This window comes from Prionailurus bengalensis, chromosome B2 (genome assembly GCF_016509475.1).
Source record: "Prionailurus bengalensis isolate Pbe53 chromosome B2, Fcat_Pben_1.1_paternal_pri, whole genome shotgun sequence".
Classification (NCBI taxonomy): Eukaryota; Metazoa; Chordata; class Mammalia; order Carnivora; family Felidae; genus Prionailurus; species Prionailurus bengalensis.
The window spans coordinates 129,404,568-129,420,284 of NC_057349.1; the positions used below are offsets into that span (position 1 = coordinate 129,404,568).

The 15,717-nt window shown below is 36.7% G+C and overlaps 1 protein-coding gene across 1 annotated transcript in view; it reads left to right on the forward strand.

The window, feature by feature from the left end:
* The window catches only part of PEX3 (peroxisomal biogenesis factor 3), a 30,504-nt gene that overhangs the window by 6,961 nt on the left and 7,826 nt on the right, over positions 1-15,717 (forward strand). The window contains exons 3-9 of the mRNA XM_043592496.1: positions 3,287-3,368; positions 9,248-9,291; positions 10,848-10,972; positions 11,604-11,670; positions 11,778-11,832; positions 12,415-12,583; positions 15,236-15,306. Coding sequence (XP_043448431.1) covers positions 3,287-3,368; positions 9,248-9,291; positions 10,848-10,972; positions 11,604-11,670; positions 11,778-11,832; positions 12,415-12,583; positions 15,236-15,306 — 613 coding nt within the window. The remainder of the gene's footprint in view (positions 1-3,286; positions 3,369-9,247; positions 9,292-10,847; positions 10,973-11,603; positions 11,671-11,777; positions 11,833-12,414; positions 12,584-15,235; positions 15,307-15,717) is intronic.

Consider the following 15,717-nt stretch of genomic DNA (forward strand, 5'->3'; position numbering starts at 1 on the left):
GGCTCTGAGTTGTCAGCACAGAGCCCGATGCGGGGCTCAAACCCACGAACCGTGAGATCATGACCTGAACCGAAGTCAGACGCTCAACCAACTGAGCCACCCAGGTGCCCCCCTCTTTCTTTTTTATTGGTTAAAACTTTTTCTCTAACGCTTCTTTCAAGAACAGCTAATTTAGAAAGAATTTATAAAGGTAGATTCTCTTTGTTTAGTTTTGAAAGTAAATTTTTTTTCCTGCGTTTAAAGGACTTTATTTTTAGTATAATGCTAATACTTCATTCTATAAAGCAAACAGTAATCATAAACACTGTGTGTGATGACAACTCGGATAAAGCACAATGAGTCCGGTTGCCAGTTTCTCCTTGTAATGTCTGTGTCTTTGGGCAACTCTAAATCTCCGTTCTCTTTTCTGTAAAATAATCATCATAAAACCCACTTCATAAATGTTTTGTAGAATGTGATGAAATAATGCATGTAAAGTGCTTGGTGCTTAATAAATACTCTGTAAATAAAATAACTTTTTAAAAATTACATAATTCTTTAAATTGAATAAGGTAGTCTGGAGTCTCAAAATATATTTCAATTTGACATGGACCCTTGTGTCTGTTTGGGTCGTCTGGGAAACAGATGCTAAGATGGGATTAGATATCAAGAGATATATTAGGGGAAACAGCTGTGAAGGATAAAGGAGTGAGAGCAGAAGGAGGCAAGGAAAGCCTTTAGACCATAGTGCAGGTCTTTCATGTGAATGGAAAGGGAGAAGAAAGATTGGGTAAAAAAGTCTCAAGTCTACAGCAGTTTCAAGAAAGTTTTAGCAGGCCAGTGGGAAGTCCTTAAGCCCAAGTTCCCTGGTAGACAAGACCTACAGGAATGGATCTGTGTTAGTATCTCCATGGAGCACTCTCATTGTCTGGGAGTGGTGCAGATCTGGTAATGGACCCAAGAGGGGTGGCAGCAGGGGCTGCCAGCCCACCACACTCCTCCTAGCAGATTTGGATTTGGTGGCACATTTCCACATGATCATCACAACCCTCAGATGAATAAATAGCTGCTTAGGTAATTAAAAATAAAATAGGATAGGAGCCAAATATAGGTCCACTGAAAAACTTTCCAAATTAGCTTTCTGGGATGCATTGATAATGGGGTTGCAAATCATATGATTAAGTTTTTATCCTTCTGAATAATATGTAATGGGTATACTAGAAAAATTTAGTACTTTCAGGTAAATATAGCTGGGGTTTTTTTACCCAAAAAGTTGGCCCCAACTTGACAGATAGCATCTAATGAAATGTTTCTGTGTTCTGCCCAGTGGCTTTATCTTCTTCATGATTTTACTAAAGATTTAGGAGAGATGCTTATGAAATTTATACATGACACAGTGCTAGGCTGGGATAAATGAATTGTTCTGCATTAAAAGTCTGTTGTACAGATACAGAATTGTCTAAGTTTGCTTGCAAGCAAGATACATGAATAAAGGTTGGGAATTCTAGTTGAACATAAGCTTGTTATAAACAGTTTGATATGACTTCTAGAAATACTAAATTAATCTTAGACTACAGTAATAAAATTGTGGTTCATATCAAAGGTAGTTACAGTACACATGCTCTGGAGTAGTTGGAGTACAGGTCCATTTCTGACTCTCACATGTTAAGAATATACAAACTGGAATGTGCCAGAAGAGGCCAAATAAGGATAATAATAAGAGCTAACACTTACCAAGCATTCTCATGTGCAAAGAAGCACTGTTCTAAATCCTTTATATGTCTCAATCAGTCCTTACAACAATTCTATAAGGTAGATCCAATGTTATCCTGAGTTTACAGAGAAAACTGAAGCACTGAGAGGTTAAATAACTTCCTCAGGGTCACACAGATTCATAACTGGTGAAGGGTTGTTTTGTGATTTGTGGTTGGACTGAGGGGTGTTTATCATGGAGACCGGATGGCTAAAGAAAAACATGAATGCTGTATTCAACTAGATACAGAAATGTATTTGTTCACTGTTAAAAAAAAGAAAAAAAAAATGCCTGGAAGAGAAGAATTGAATAGGCTTAAAGGGAAAGTAAAAGGCTCTTATCAGGAGAATTGGTGAAGAGACTCTTCTTAAATCATGTTGTTTTACCACATAATCTTTAAACTAGTTCCCTGTTAACTCTGTTTTCTGAATATAGGACTCTAGCTTGATTTTTCTTGGTAAGGTAGCATCTCGCATTTGAGCTAGGTATATATCAACTACACTAAGAGATAAGCCACCTTTTATGTTGGCTCTGAACTGCAACTTTAGTTAATGGTCTAAATGACTTAGGCAATTCAATCATACAACTTGAGGAAATATGCTAAAGCTACATAGAGTAGCACTGGAATAAATATCTAGAGTAGACTAACAGCTAAATTTTCTATAGAAAAAAATAATAATGCATTTTATAATTAACATGTCTTACCTAGTCAAGAAATAAAAATTATACACTGAAGTTTTCCCTTTTAGAATGTGGTATTTGTGATCTCTTGATATTTTTTCATTTTGTTATCGTTACTTATTTAGTGTTAGAAACTAATTTTTAATTTGTATGTGTGCGTTTCTCCAGTATTTCTTACACCATACATAGAGCCATAAATAAACTCTTATAAATTACATGAAGTCTTTTTTCCATGGAGTACTGTCTCTTCACGCAACTTCTTGGGAGTTAGAGGCAATAATCATTGGTAAAACCAAAACTACAACTTAGCAGCTCATAATTCCCGGCCTGACACACTTTTGTCTTGGCTACAATAAGTGCTTATTGCTTTGCAATATTTAATAAATAAACTTTTCTAGAATTACAAATAAAATATGAAACAAAAATATAGCTAAAGATAAAAATGTTTTTGATCATTTTATTATATCAGAAATAAATTCATTGTAAAAAACATTTGGAGAGTACAGAAAAGAAAAGGAAAAAAGAAACGATTGTTAACAATCCATAGCCCAAAGATCACCACTGTTAACATCTCAGAATAATTCTTCCCATTCTTTCTTGTATGTGTACGTGTTTACATTGCTATGATCATGATATATCTATATATTATATAGATATAATCCTGCTCACTTAACATAAGCAGATAAATGATTTTATTAGTATATAATCAGTTTTTATTATTCAAAATAATAACAATTTGAAAACTCTAGCCTTGACATTCCCTCCCAACCCCTGCTAGTCACTAGTCCTATCGTATAGCCTAAAACAATGTGCATTTCTCATGAAGGCAGTCCTATCACCTGGAACCTGTTTTATCTCCTGTTTGCATTACAGTGCTGTCCATGCTTCCAACCCTGAGAGAGGCCTTAATGCAGCAACTCAATTCCGAGAGCCTCACGGCTCTGCTAAAAAACAAGTAAGTGCAAGTTAACATCATTTTTTGTTTATATGGGGGCACTTAAATCTGTAGAATACACTAAAATATTTTTAAAGCATCTTTGTTTCCTTATTTTTCTAATTAAAGCTCATAATATATAGACTTGTTTAGAAAAATATTCAGTAACTGTCATTGAATTCATCCTATTTTGTCCTCTACTTTGATGCACAAAGTATTTAGGTCAACAATATTTGCGTGTATTTTGGTTTCCATTTAAATAGATCTTATATCACTTTGACCTTATTCAGAAATTTAATTACTGAGTGCTTATGGAATGTGTTCCTGAACTAGATGTTGTGAAGCTGCTTGAAGAGTTGGTGGTATAATAGGTAAAGCATGTGGACATACATTTTGAACAAGGCATATGAATTTACATTTTATATTATTAACAAAATAAAGTGCAAATATAAGCGTACAATAATGATAATTTACCTCACCATGACAGTTTACTGAGCACAAAGCACTTATTTGGAGAGAGAGAGAGAGAGAGAGAGAGAGAGAGAGAGAGAGCAAGTGGGGGAGGGGCAGAGAGACAGGGAGAGAGAGAATCCCAAGCAGGCTTTGTGCTGTCAGTGCAGAGCCCTACAGGGGCTTGAACTCATGAGCCATGAGATCAGGACCTGAGACGAGATCAGGAGTCGGATGCTTAACTGACTGAGCCACCCAGGTGCCCCAGAGAAATAGGTTTTAATTGCCTTAAGTTTTGGTTTTATTGGGGAAGTAAGACAAATGAAATAAGCAAATAGCACTTTTTATAAAAGCAACATAGTAACAGACACAATAAATATAGTAGCATTCTTCCTTCTTGGTTACCGTTTGCTGCAAGACCCTGAATTCCCTATGTTTTAGAGGATTCTGGATAATTAAGATAAGATTTCTTTCCCTTTAAGACTTTGCCACCCAAAGAAGGAGTATATGACATAAATTCAAGACATATTGTATTTAGTCTATGGTAAAAAGTAAAAGCAAAATCTGGGAAACCAGAGAATAAAGGGGTTTATTTTTCTGGATAGCCCTGGACAGCTTTCAAGATGAGGTGTCATTCCTCTCTTCTTACTCAGTACACAGAGAGAATTTCTTCAGTTCCTAAGGGTTTGTGATAGTTCTCCTTACTCGCTGTTTCCTCTTTTAAGTATCTCAGTGTATTTTTTCTTGGCCTTTCTTTTGATTTGAATTACTATTTGCAATTTTGGGGGGGAAAATGTCCATTTGAAAAATATTTGGATAAACAGGGGTTGAGCCCTTACAAAGTGTGTTTAAATAAGGCCTCCAATCTTATGACTGCTTTTGTATTGGTTTTCAGACAACTTTGGTCTTATATAAGCCTGTCAAGCAAGTTAAGTTTCTCTTTGAACTAATTATGATAATAATTAACCAGAAATAAATAAGTGATTTGATAATCTTATTCCGTCAGTTTTATAAATCGCAAGTAAACATCCATCAGTGTTTTCAACACTTGGCATTATTATTGAAGATTGATAATGGCCATGACGTTTCATCAGGAAAGAATCTTGGGGGTTTTTTTGGTTGGTTTTTTGTTTTGTTTTTTTTTTTGGTTTTTGGTTCTTTTTTAAGACAGAGCAGGGGAGGAGCAGAAAAAGAGGTCTCTCTCTCAAATCTTAACCAGCACAGGCTTGACCTCAGGACTGTAAGATCATGACCTGAGTTGAAACCAAGAGTCAGACCCTTAACGAGCCACCCAGGTGCCCCAGGATTGGTTTAATTCTCTTTTTTTAAAGTTTATTTTTATGTATTTATTTTGAGAGAGAGAGAGAAGAGCAGAGAGAGAGAGACAGAACCCCAAGGAGGCTCCACCCTATCAGCACAGAGCCTGGACGAGGGGCTCAAACTCATGAATCTTGAGATCATGACCTGAGCTGACATCAAGAGTTGGATGCTTAGCCCACTGAGCACCCCTGGTTTAATTCTTAAAAAGATGTTTTAGTGACATTAAAGAGTCTCATATTTAATTTAGGGATGATTTTTATCAAACAACTCATTTGAAAGGAATCATTGCATAAAAAGTACTTTATTCTACATAGATTTGGAATTGGAATCTTTAAAAAAGATAATGTGAAAAAAATTTTTGTTTCATTTTTTGAAAATGCATACATTGTGAAATGGTTACCACTGTAGAGGCACCTGGGTGACTCAGTCAGTTAAGCATCTGACTTCAGCTCAGGTCACGATCTCACAGTTTGTGGGTTCGAGCCTCATGACAGACTCTGTCCTGACCGCTCAGAGCCTGGAGCCTGCTTCAGATTCTGTGTCTCCCTCTCTCTCTGCCCCTCCCCCACTTGCACTTTGTCTCTCCCTCTTAGAAATAAATAAACATTAAAAAAAAATTTTTTTTAAGAAAGAAAAGAAAGGGTAGCCAAGGGAATCTAACCTGTAGTCTTATGGAGATGGTTAATAGAACATGGCATCTGGAGGGACGAAATAGATCGGGTAGCCAACAAGGGTAATGCTTTATACATGATCAAAACAGAGCAAGAAAAGATAAGCAGGGGGCTGAGATCTCCCCTTCCCCACAACTGTAATCCCATGCCCAGTTTCCAGAGTTGAGCCTCTTTTCAGACCCAAGACTCACTGACTGAAAAGATGGTTGGGTTCCCAGGGAAAAGATCCCTGCAATATTTCAGCAAGTGTGCAAAGTAATGAGTGCCCTGATATTTTTCTAAAGGGACCTGTGTGCATTTACTCAGAGGGATGTACATTGGAGAAAGAGAAATACCCAGATATGTCTCCCACTTGTGCATGCGCACTCTCTCTCTCAAAAATAAATAAGTAAACATTAAAAAAAAAAATGGTTACCACAGTCAAGCTAATTAACATATCCATCACCTCACCTAGTTACCATTTTCTTTTTTGTAGTGAGAACTCTAAAGATATACTCTTAGCAATTTCAAGCATACAATGCAATATTATTAACTGTACTCCCCATGCTCTCCAGTAGCTCTCCAGAACTTACTCATCTTATAACTCTAAGTTTAAATCTACTTTTGACATCTAATGATGGTGATGTCAACATGAAGAAATGTCCTGGGTGACTATAACTCTTCCCCATCCCACCTCAGTCCCCCCAGATAAATATAGTTTCAAGACACATACCTAATTTGCCCTGCCACTGAGTACTTCCTATGTTGAAATTTTTGGAACTGCCGTTTCCTTATGTTGTTTTATTTAGATTTCTATAAAAAGCACTTTGAAATTTTTTTGAAGTGACATTCAAAAGAAAAAGTGTTTTATTTGCCTTAAAATACCTGACCTTTGAATTTTGTTTAATTTCCAATTTATTAAGAATATATTCCACCACAAGGCTTGAACATTAGCTTAAGGTTGCAGCGGTACCTTGTAGGATTTACACCATATGTCTTGAACCTGTGTCATCTAGGGAGGAGATAACTAAAGCTCTAAGGTCAGTTCAGTGGCAAAGAAAGATAAGAAGCTAGTAATATCCCACAATTGTATTGGTAGCTCAACTTATTGAAATGTAAATTTATGTCTGAAATAGTAATAAAGAATATGGGTTTGTAGTTTGTATGTCTTTGTGGGTTTTTTTAATTTTATTTTCCTTGGAATTTATTTTTATTGTATTTTACAAAAGTATCAGTCTGTGATAGATTGGAAACAGGAAAGAAAAATAAAACTGGTCCTTCCATATAGGTGGTTTGAGAAGCACTGAACTCCATCTACGTGATAGCTCCACACAGTGGAGCACTATGCCAAGGTTAAAAACAGAGAAGAAGAAAATAAAAGAGAGATGGCTATTATTTGTGTACTTCAATGGAATGATTTCCAGGATTTGATGGGATTTGATGGTATAAATATCTATATATATAGATATATTTTTTTTTTAACAGTAAAGACAAAGGTGTATACTATGTTATTTATCTAAGGGGGCAGATAGGAATCTTTATGCATATTTGCTTATATAAAGCAAAACAACGGTGGGGCACCTGGGTGGCTCAGTCAGTTATGCATCTAGCTTGTGGTTTCGCCTCAGGCCATGATCTCACGGTTCATGGGTTTGAGCTCCATGTTGGGCTCTGTGCTGACAGTATGGAGCCTGCTTGGGATTCTCTCTCTCTCCTTCTCTTTTCTTCCCCAGCCCCACTTGTGCACATGCTCACGTGCTCTCTCTCAAAATAAATAAACTTAAAGCAAAACAATGGTAAGTTAAATTTTTTTAACAGTTGCCTGTGAAGGGGGAGAATAAAGAGGAATAGGAACAGACTTCTTTGAAGGTACATTGCTGTGTGAATTTGACTTTGGAACCATGCAGATATTTTACATATTTATAAAACTGTATTTAGTGTTTGCAAAGCCATGTCAAAAAAGAGATGGTAAAATAAATCAAATTCACCTAAATATGTAGTTGGTGTTCTAACCACAAAGAGAAATTATGCCAGGTGAACAGACCCTTAAAACTCTTCAATGTTGCTATTGGTATTCTGAGACTCTTGTGCATAGAGTGAGGGATGAAGCAAATTGGTAATTACATTGGTGTCACTGATTGCTAGTGTGGGGAAAAAAAATACAGATGTAAGATCAAGGAGATGAAGTTAAAAACCCTGTCGTCCTAATTTTGAATTGGACATATCATTATGGTGGCTCAGTCAGTTAAGCATCCAGCATCCACCTCTTGATTTCGGCTTAGGTCATGATCTTGCAGTTCGTGAGTTCAAGTCCCACGTGCTTGGATTCTTTGTCTCTCTCCTCCTTTCTCTGTTGCCCTATAACACTTGCTGTCTCTCTCAAAATAAATAAATAAACATTTTTTAAAAAGTATCAGTACAAATTCATGACATAGTTTATCTCTTTGCATATATGTACATGCAAATAAATACATATTTACTAGCTTACTCTACCAGAAAGGCTTAGAAACAGTGATGTCTCCAGTAGCAATGAATATCCTTTTCTTTTTTTTTTAATTTTTTAAATTTATTTTTGAGAGAGAGGGGGCAGACAGAGAATCCCACGCAGGTTCTGCACTGTCAGCACGGAACCTGAAGCAGGGCTCCAGCTCACCCGAAGCGGGACTCAAGCTCATCTGAAGTGGGGCTCGAGCTCACCCAATGTCGGGCTTGAACTCATGAACCCTGAGATCATGACCTGAGCCGAAACTGGATGCTTAACCAACTGAGCCACCCACGTGCCCCAGCAATGAATATCCTTAATCGAAGATTCCAGTCACAGACTACCATTTTCTGCTGTAAGGATCCAGGACTCTTGGAGAAATGGGTGATGTCAGGTCCATAGCAAGAATTGAACAAGATGAACCCAGAACAGCTTTTCTTGTCAGTAAGCAAGGAAGCTTACTAATAGGGTGCTTCCCTATTAGTCTATTAGACTAATAAGTCTAAAAAGACTAATAGGGTGATGTTAGAAGAATTCAGGAACCAACCTGAATAGTATCCCCAATGGTCAAAGATGGGCAATTTGAACATTAATAAGAATAATAGCTACAGTGGGCTGAAACATCAAATATATATTTATTTAAAGTAACGATACTTTAAAACAAAAAAATTCATTATTTACCTTTGAAGAATTACTGATGTGCTTCGTTATTTGTAAAATGGTAAATAAAGGAAAGAAATAAACGTTATTCTTGATTTTCCTGTATAACTATGCTCAGAAGGAAGATAAAGACTGGAAGGATATATACCAACATACTAGTGAAATGGTTGTTATCTTTGGTTACTGGAATTACAATTGTTCTTTTATTATATTTCATGGGGTTTGTTTCCTGTAGTTATCCTGTAATAAAATATAATTAAATATAAAGCTATGAAGTTTTAAGTTTTCCTTTAGATTACCTGATTACTGTTTTCATATTTTGTGATTTACTTCTTTAGGCCTTCAAACAAGTTAGAAATATGGGAGGATCTAAAGATAATAAGTAAGTCTACCTATTCTATGTGACAGCACATTATTAATATATTTACAAAGGGAAATATTTATACTCTATTACATGGATGACTCTTGTTTACCCCACAGAGTTGTTGCCCGTATTAAATAATTCTCCCAAAGCGAGTTGATCAATATTTGGTCATAGAAAGTATTCAGTAAATGTTAGTGGTGGTGGTAATATTACTGTTGATATTGTTATGGTACATAAACCTGTCCTAGACTGCATATGCCTACATTAGGTACTGGTGGATGCACTATTACGGTTTGTTTGATATGAAATTTATTGTCAGACTGGTTTCCATACAACACCCAGTGCTCATCCTAACAGATGCCCTCCTCGATGCCCACCACCCACTTTCCCCTCTCCCCCAGCCGCCACCAACCCTCAGTTCTCAGTTTTTAAGAGTCTCTTATGGTTTGGCTCCCTCCCTCTCTAACTTTTTTTTACCCCTTCCCTTCCCCCCATGGTCTTCTGTTAAGTTTCTTAGGATCCATATAAGAGTGAAAACATATGTTTTAAGGGAAGTTTTTACTCTCATCCAGATAGTAACTTTACTTTGACATTGTATGCAAAATTTCATTAGTGATGAAACTTTGAAATAAAGAGCTGCCCTGGGGCCCCTACTTACATATATATATATATATATATATATATATATATATATATATATACACACACACACACACACACATACATACACACACACACACACACACACATCTCAGAACTTTATGCCACCAGTTATTCTTACATTTTCCCATCTATTCATCTAATCCTTCTCGACTGAATCATGCTTAAGCTTTACCTATTTAAAAATAAATTAGACCTTTATTCAGCCACCCCTTATATACTACCAAAGACTTCTACATTCCCTTTTCTTCACTCCCACTCATTTTTTTCTCCACTCATTGTTTGACACACTACAGCCCGGCGCCCACCTCTGTGTCTCCACCCAACAGATCTCACAAGCATCAGCGGTAACTTCTGTGTTACTAAATCCACTGGACACTTTCCTCCTTCTAGACCTCTTGGCAACAGTCAATAAACTTATTCTTTCCTCTGTTTTGAACACTCTGTCCTAGGCTGCTGTGAAGCCTAGTCTCTGGGTATCCCCCATCTATACCTTTTTCCAGCCATTAAATGGGCTCATCCTCCTTTACCTGCATTGCCGTCTGGAGTTCTTCCATACACAGCCCTCTTCTCTTACTCTCAGCTAGCTCCCGGGACCACTCAGAGCTTTGAGGCTGCAACTCTTAGTGTTTCCCAGTCCTTCCTTGTTCTCCTTTCTAAGCTAACAATATATATATAACCTTTCACTTAATATATTGGTTATTGTTTCAATTAAGAGATATCTAATTTACATTAAGCAACCAAGTTGTAAGGAAATAGACTATGAATATTTTGAATTGATATATTTTTGTCCTTAAAACATTTACAAATCTATTTTTAAAGTCATGTTGTGAGAAAATAACCATAGAGTTAGTTTGTCATTTTACACGTTTGTTTTCATAATAGTACCAAATGGTTTTCTTTTCTCTGTGAAGGTTTCACAAGAAGTATCGTAGCAGTATACAGTACTTGTATGCTGGTTGTTCTTTTGCGAGTCCAGTTAAACATAATTGGTGGATATATTTACCTGGATAATGCAGCAGTTGGCAAAAATGGCACTGTAAGTTTAATAGACCTTCATAGATACTGCCCTTTTTCCCAAGAGGTTCAAAATTTAACTGAATATTACTTATCTTGATAATTTCTATAAAATATATTTTTTCTTTTTTAAACAGTTTATTTATTTATTTTGGAGGGAGAGGGGCAGAGAGAGAGGGAAAGATGGAATCCCAAGCAGGCCCCACACTCAGCCCAATGGACCCTAAAGCAGGGCTGTATCCCGTGACAGCGAGAGTATGACCTGAGCCAACATCAAGAGTCAGACGCGGGGCGCCTGGGTGGCGCAGTCGGTTGGGCGTCCGACTTCAGCCAGGTCACGATCTCGCGGTCCGGGAGTTCGAGCCCCGCGTCAGGCTCTGGGCTGATGGCTCAAAGCCTGGAGCCTGTTTCCGATTCTGTGTCTCCCTCTCTCTCTGCCCCTCCCCCGTTCATGCTCTGTCTCTCTCTGTCCCAAAAATAAATAAACGTTGAAAAAAAAAAAATTAAAAAAAAAAAAAAAAGAGTCAGACGCTTGACTGACTAAACCACCCAGGCTCCCCTCTAAAATACATCTTATGTTTCATGTGATCGTAAACTTTTATATTATTTACTAGTAATATTGGGTGATTTAACCTTATTTCTGTTTTGTACAGACAGTTCTTGCTCCCCCAGATGTCCAACAGCAGTATTTATCAAGTATTCAACACCTCCTTGGAGATGGTAAGGTTCTTATGTGTGACCTGGAAAATAATTTTAATTTGTTCATTTGTGTTTTTGAGGAATTCAAAAAGTGAACAAGCCTTTTATGTTTGTTTTTCTTTTAATAGGCCTGACAGAATTGATCACTGTCATTAAACAAGCTGTGCAGAAGATTTTAGGAAGGTAAGGCATTTTGCTGTGGCTTCTCTAACTTCCTGATTCTGGTGAATAAAAGAAAAATTAGAATTGTTCTAGTGAAGCTGGTGATTTGACAAATGGTGGTTTGTGAAATTCTTTGTAACCTGATACAGACACAGCCCTGGGATACTGCATTGTGAATCCATTTTCTTTGTTAGTGTCAATCTTTTGATACTAAGGGGAAAGTTTTAATGTTTCATTGTTTATTGGTTGACTTCCAAACAAACCAGAAACATTTGGGTCAGAGATAAAAGACCTACTTCCAAATCTGCCTCTGAGCCTTTTGTCTTCCATTTATATTAGCAGTATCTATAATTACAGTGGGCTGAAACATCAAATACATATTAAAATATATTCAAAGTGATGATACTTTAAAGATTCTTGTGAAATCTGCAACAAGATTTGATGTGGCTCTGTGATAATGACACTGAACTGATGGCTGATTTTGTAATATACGGTAGTGATTTCAGTCAGCGCTTTCAGGTTTGACTAGATCTCAGAGAGCAACCTGTTAAGAAAAGAGTGTATAGTTTCAGTTTATCCTATTTCCCTCTTCTCTGTTTCTAGTGTTTCTCTTAAACATTCTTTGTCCCTCCTGGACTTGGAGCAAAAACTAAAAGAAATCCGAGATCTCGTGGAGCAGCATAAACCTTCTTCTTGGGTTAATAAAGACGGATCCAAATCTTTGTTATGCCATTATATGATGCCAGATGAAGAAACTCCATTAGCAGTTCAGGTGATTAATTCATAACCATTTAACTAAGCCAGTTACTCTGAATTTTTAAAAGTTTTCTACTATCCCTTGAAATTTAGAATTCTGAGGCTCTTGAAAGGTAATTGATTTAAAACCATGTATTTCAGGGGCACCTGGGTGGTTCAGTCAGTTAAGTGTTTACCTCTTAGTTTAGGCTCCGGTCATGATCTCACAGTTGTGTGGGTTTGAGCCCCGCATGGGGCTCTGCGCTGACGGCACAGAGCCTAGTTGGGATTCTCTCTCCTCTCTCTGCCCTTCCCCTACTGCGCTATCCGTCTCTCTCAAAATAAACAAATAAACTTTAAAAGATAAATAAGTAAAGCCCTGTATTTCATTTACTTCAAACTTCATTAATTTAGAAAACAAACAGTAATTATGACTAATTTCTACTTAGAAACATAATTTTAGATTAGATAGTCAGCAGATTTTTATTGAGTATTCGTTATGTGATAGACACCATGATGGATGATTCATATATAAAATGAACAATACACATATGTTCATTATATTTGGGGAATACAGGAGACAAATGCAGTTCATGTGGCTAAACCGTATTTGTAAGAGATGCAGTAACGGAGGATATAGCTGATAGCTGGGGCAAGATCATGAAGAGCTTTGTATGCCAAGATGAAGAGTCCAAACTTCAGTTTATAGACAAAGATCCATTTTAATCAGGCCACTACCACAATTACACAATCTGCTTTTTAAAATGAAGCAGTGATGGCAGTATCAAAATAGACGGAAGGGAGTTCTAGTCATCCAACTGAGAAACAAAGAAGGCCTACTCTGACAGTTACCATTTATGGTGTTGCTACACACTGGTGTGTCCTGGGAAGTTGTGATTTAAATTACTCATAGACGAAGAATAGGAAAGAGGTGCCTGGGTGGCTCAGTCGCTTGAGCATCTGACTCTTGATTTTCCTCCCAGGTCATGATATATGCTGGGCACGCAGCTTGCTTGGACTTCTCTCTCTGCTTCTCCCTCTGCCCCTCCCCAGCTTGTGTGCAAAATAAACAAACAAGAAAAATGTCAAAGATTGCAGGTTATAATATCTCGTTTTTTAATAATTATTGGGGTTTTTTTTCATATGTAATTGGGTTATACCCATTCTTTACAGTTTAGAGAAGGATATCTTATTTGACAAACCAGAGAGGCTCCTAAGCCATGCCTTAACCTAGAGACTCCATTAGAACAAATATTGCCATGGTTTTCCTTGCCTGCTGTTTTTTCCCTCCCCTAGATACCCCAAAGGTAGACCTGTTCGGGTGCTCAGAGACCCTACCTTCATGAGTAGGCCAAATAAAGGTTGCTGCCATTTGAGGGAACCCTGTGACCTACAGGATAGAGGCTAAACTGAACAAACAGAATGGATAGAACAGAATTAATGAAAGAAATAGGAGAAAACTTACTTACAAATTAGAATCTCAAGGACATGCAATGAGAGTATTAAAAAAACTTTCTGGAACGATAAAACAGTTTACAAATTTTAAAATTCAACAGTGGAACTAAAAAAAAAAAGATTCAAAAGAACAGTTGAAGAAAGGAATGACAGACCAGATCTTACCTGCACTGAATTAAACCCTGAAACTTTAGATCAAAAGGGCACACAGAGCTCCAGACTAGACTAGACTTGATGAAAAAAGACACACATTTTAATAAAATGTTTTACCAATAAAAGAAAAAAAAATGCCAGGCCTCTGCAACCTGAAAAGACAATTGTTTTCATTGTAAATATATTCTAGAAAGGTATTCAAGAGGGGCCAGATAAACAAGGATCTTATAAAGTATAATTTTACTTTGACTCATTTTTTTAGTACAGTTGACACACAATGTTACATTAGTTTCACATGTACAGCATAGAGATTCCACAAATTTATACGTTATGCTGTGTTCACCAGAAGTGTAACTACCTTCTGTCCCCATATATCCCTATGGGAGCATCATTGACTATATTCTTTATGCTGTGCTTTTTATTCCCGTGACCTACTTATTCCATAACTGGAAGCCTATATCTCACACTGACCTTCACTCATCTTGCCCAACCCCTCACCACCCTCCCCTCTGGCAACCATCAGTTTGTTCCCTATATGGTCTCAGTTTATGTCACTTTTTTCTCTATAAAGGTCTGATTGTGCTTTTTATTTATTCATTTTTTTATATTCCACATGTGAGGGAAATTATATGGTATTTGTCTTTCTTAGTCTGACTTATTTGACCTAACATAATACCCTCTAGGTCCATCTGTGTTGTCTCAGGTGTCACAGTCTCATCCTTTTATGGCTGTGTAATATTCCATTGTGTGTATGTATAGAAATATTGTATGAGCAAATAATTCTATTGGGTATTTACCCAAAGAAAATAAAAACACTAATTTGAAAAGATAATATGCACCCCTATGTTCATTGCAACATTATGTACAGTAACTAAGATACTAACTCATGTTTTAAATAGTACTTACCTGTACACATGAACTTTTACAGTTTGGTTTTTTTTTCTTAGTTTAACATTTCTTCATTGTTGATAGAACATAGACTTATAGATTTTCTGAACTCTCGGGGTTTATTAATATGATTACTGTCATCATACCTGTACTAATATTTGAAACCCTAAAGTATGGCATTTTAATTTCACAGGCCTGTGGGCTTTCTCCTAGAGATGTCACCACTATTAAACTACTCAATGAAACCAGAGACATGTTGGAAAGGTATGTATACTACTTGTAACAGAAAACGTGTTTCTATTTGAATGTACTTATGACTGTTTTTTAGTTTTTCCTGAACATATGCAACATGGTACCTTGTGAAAATTACATTTTGAATCTATTCCCCTGCATTTAAGTAGGATTTCCTAATTCTTTTATTAAGGTAATGAGAAAAATGGATTTGTTTCAAGATGCCCATGCCTTCCTCACCGACTTCCTTAGGCTAGAGAATCTGAAATACTAGTTGAGGGACTGGAAGATAGTTAGCATTTATATTTTGAAAAAAAGCTTTCAGGGGTGATTCTGGTAGACCCAGTATGTAAGGAAATGTTTAACAATTAGCATTTAAAAATAAAACAGAACAGAAACTGAAATTGTAGCTACAGCCGTTCTGACTACCAACTTGAAATCACT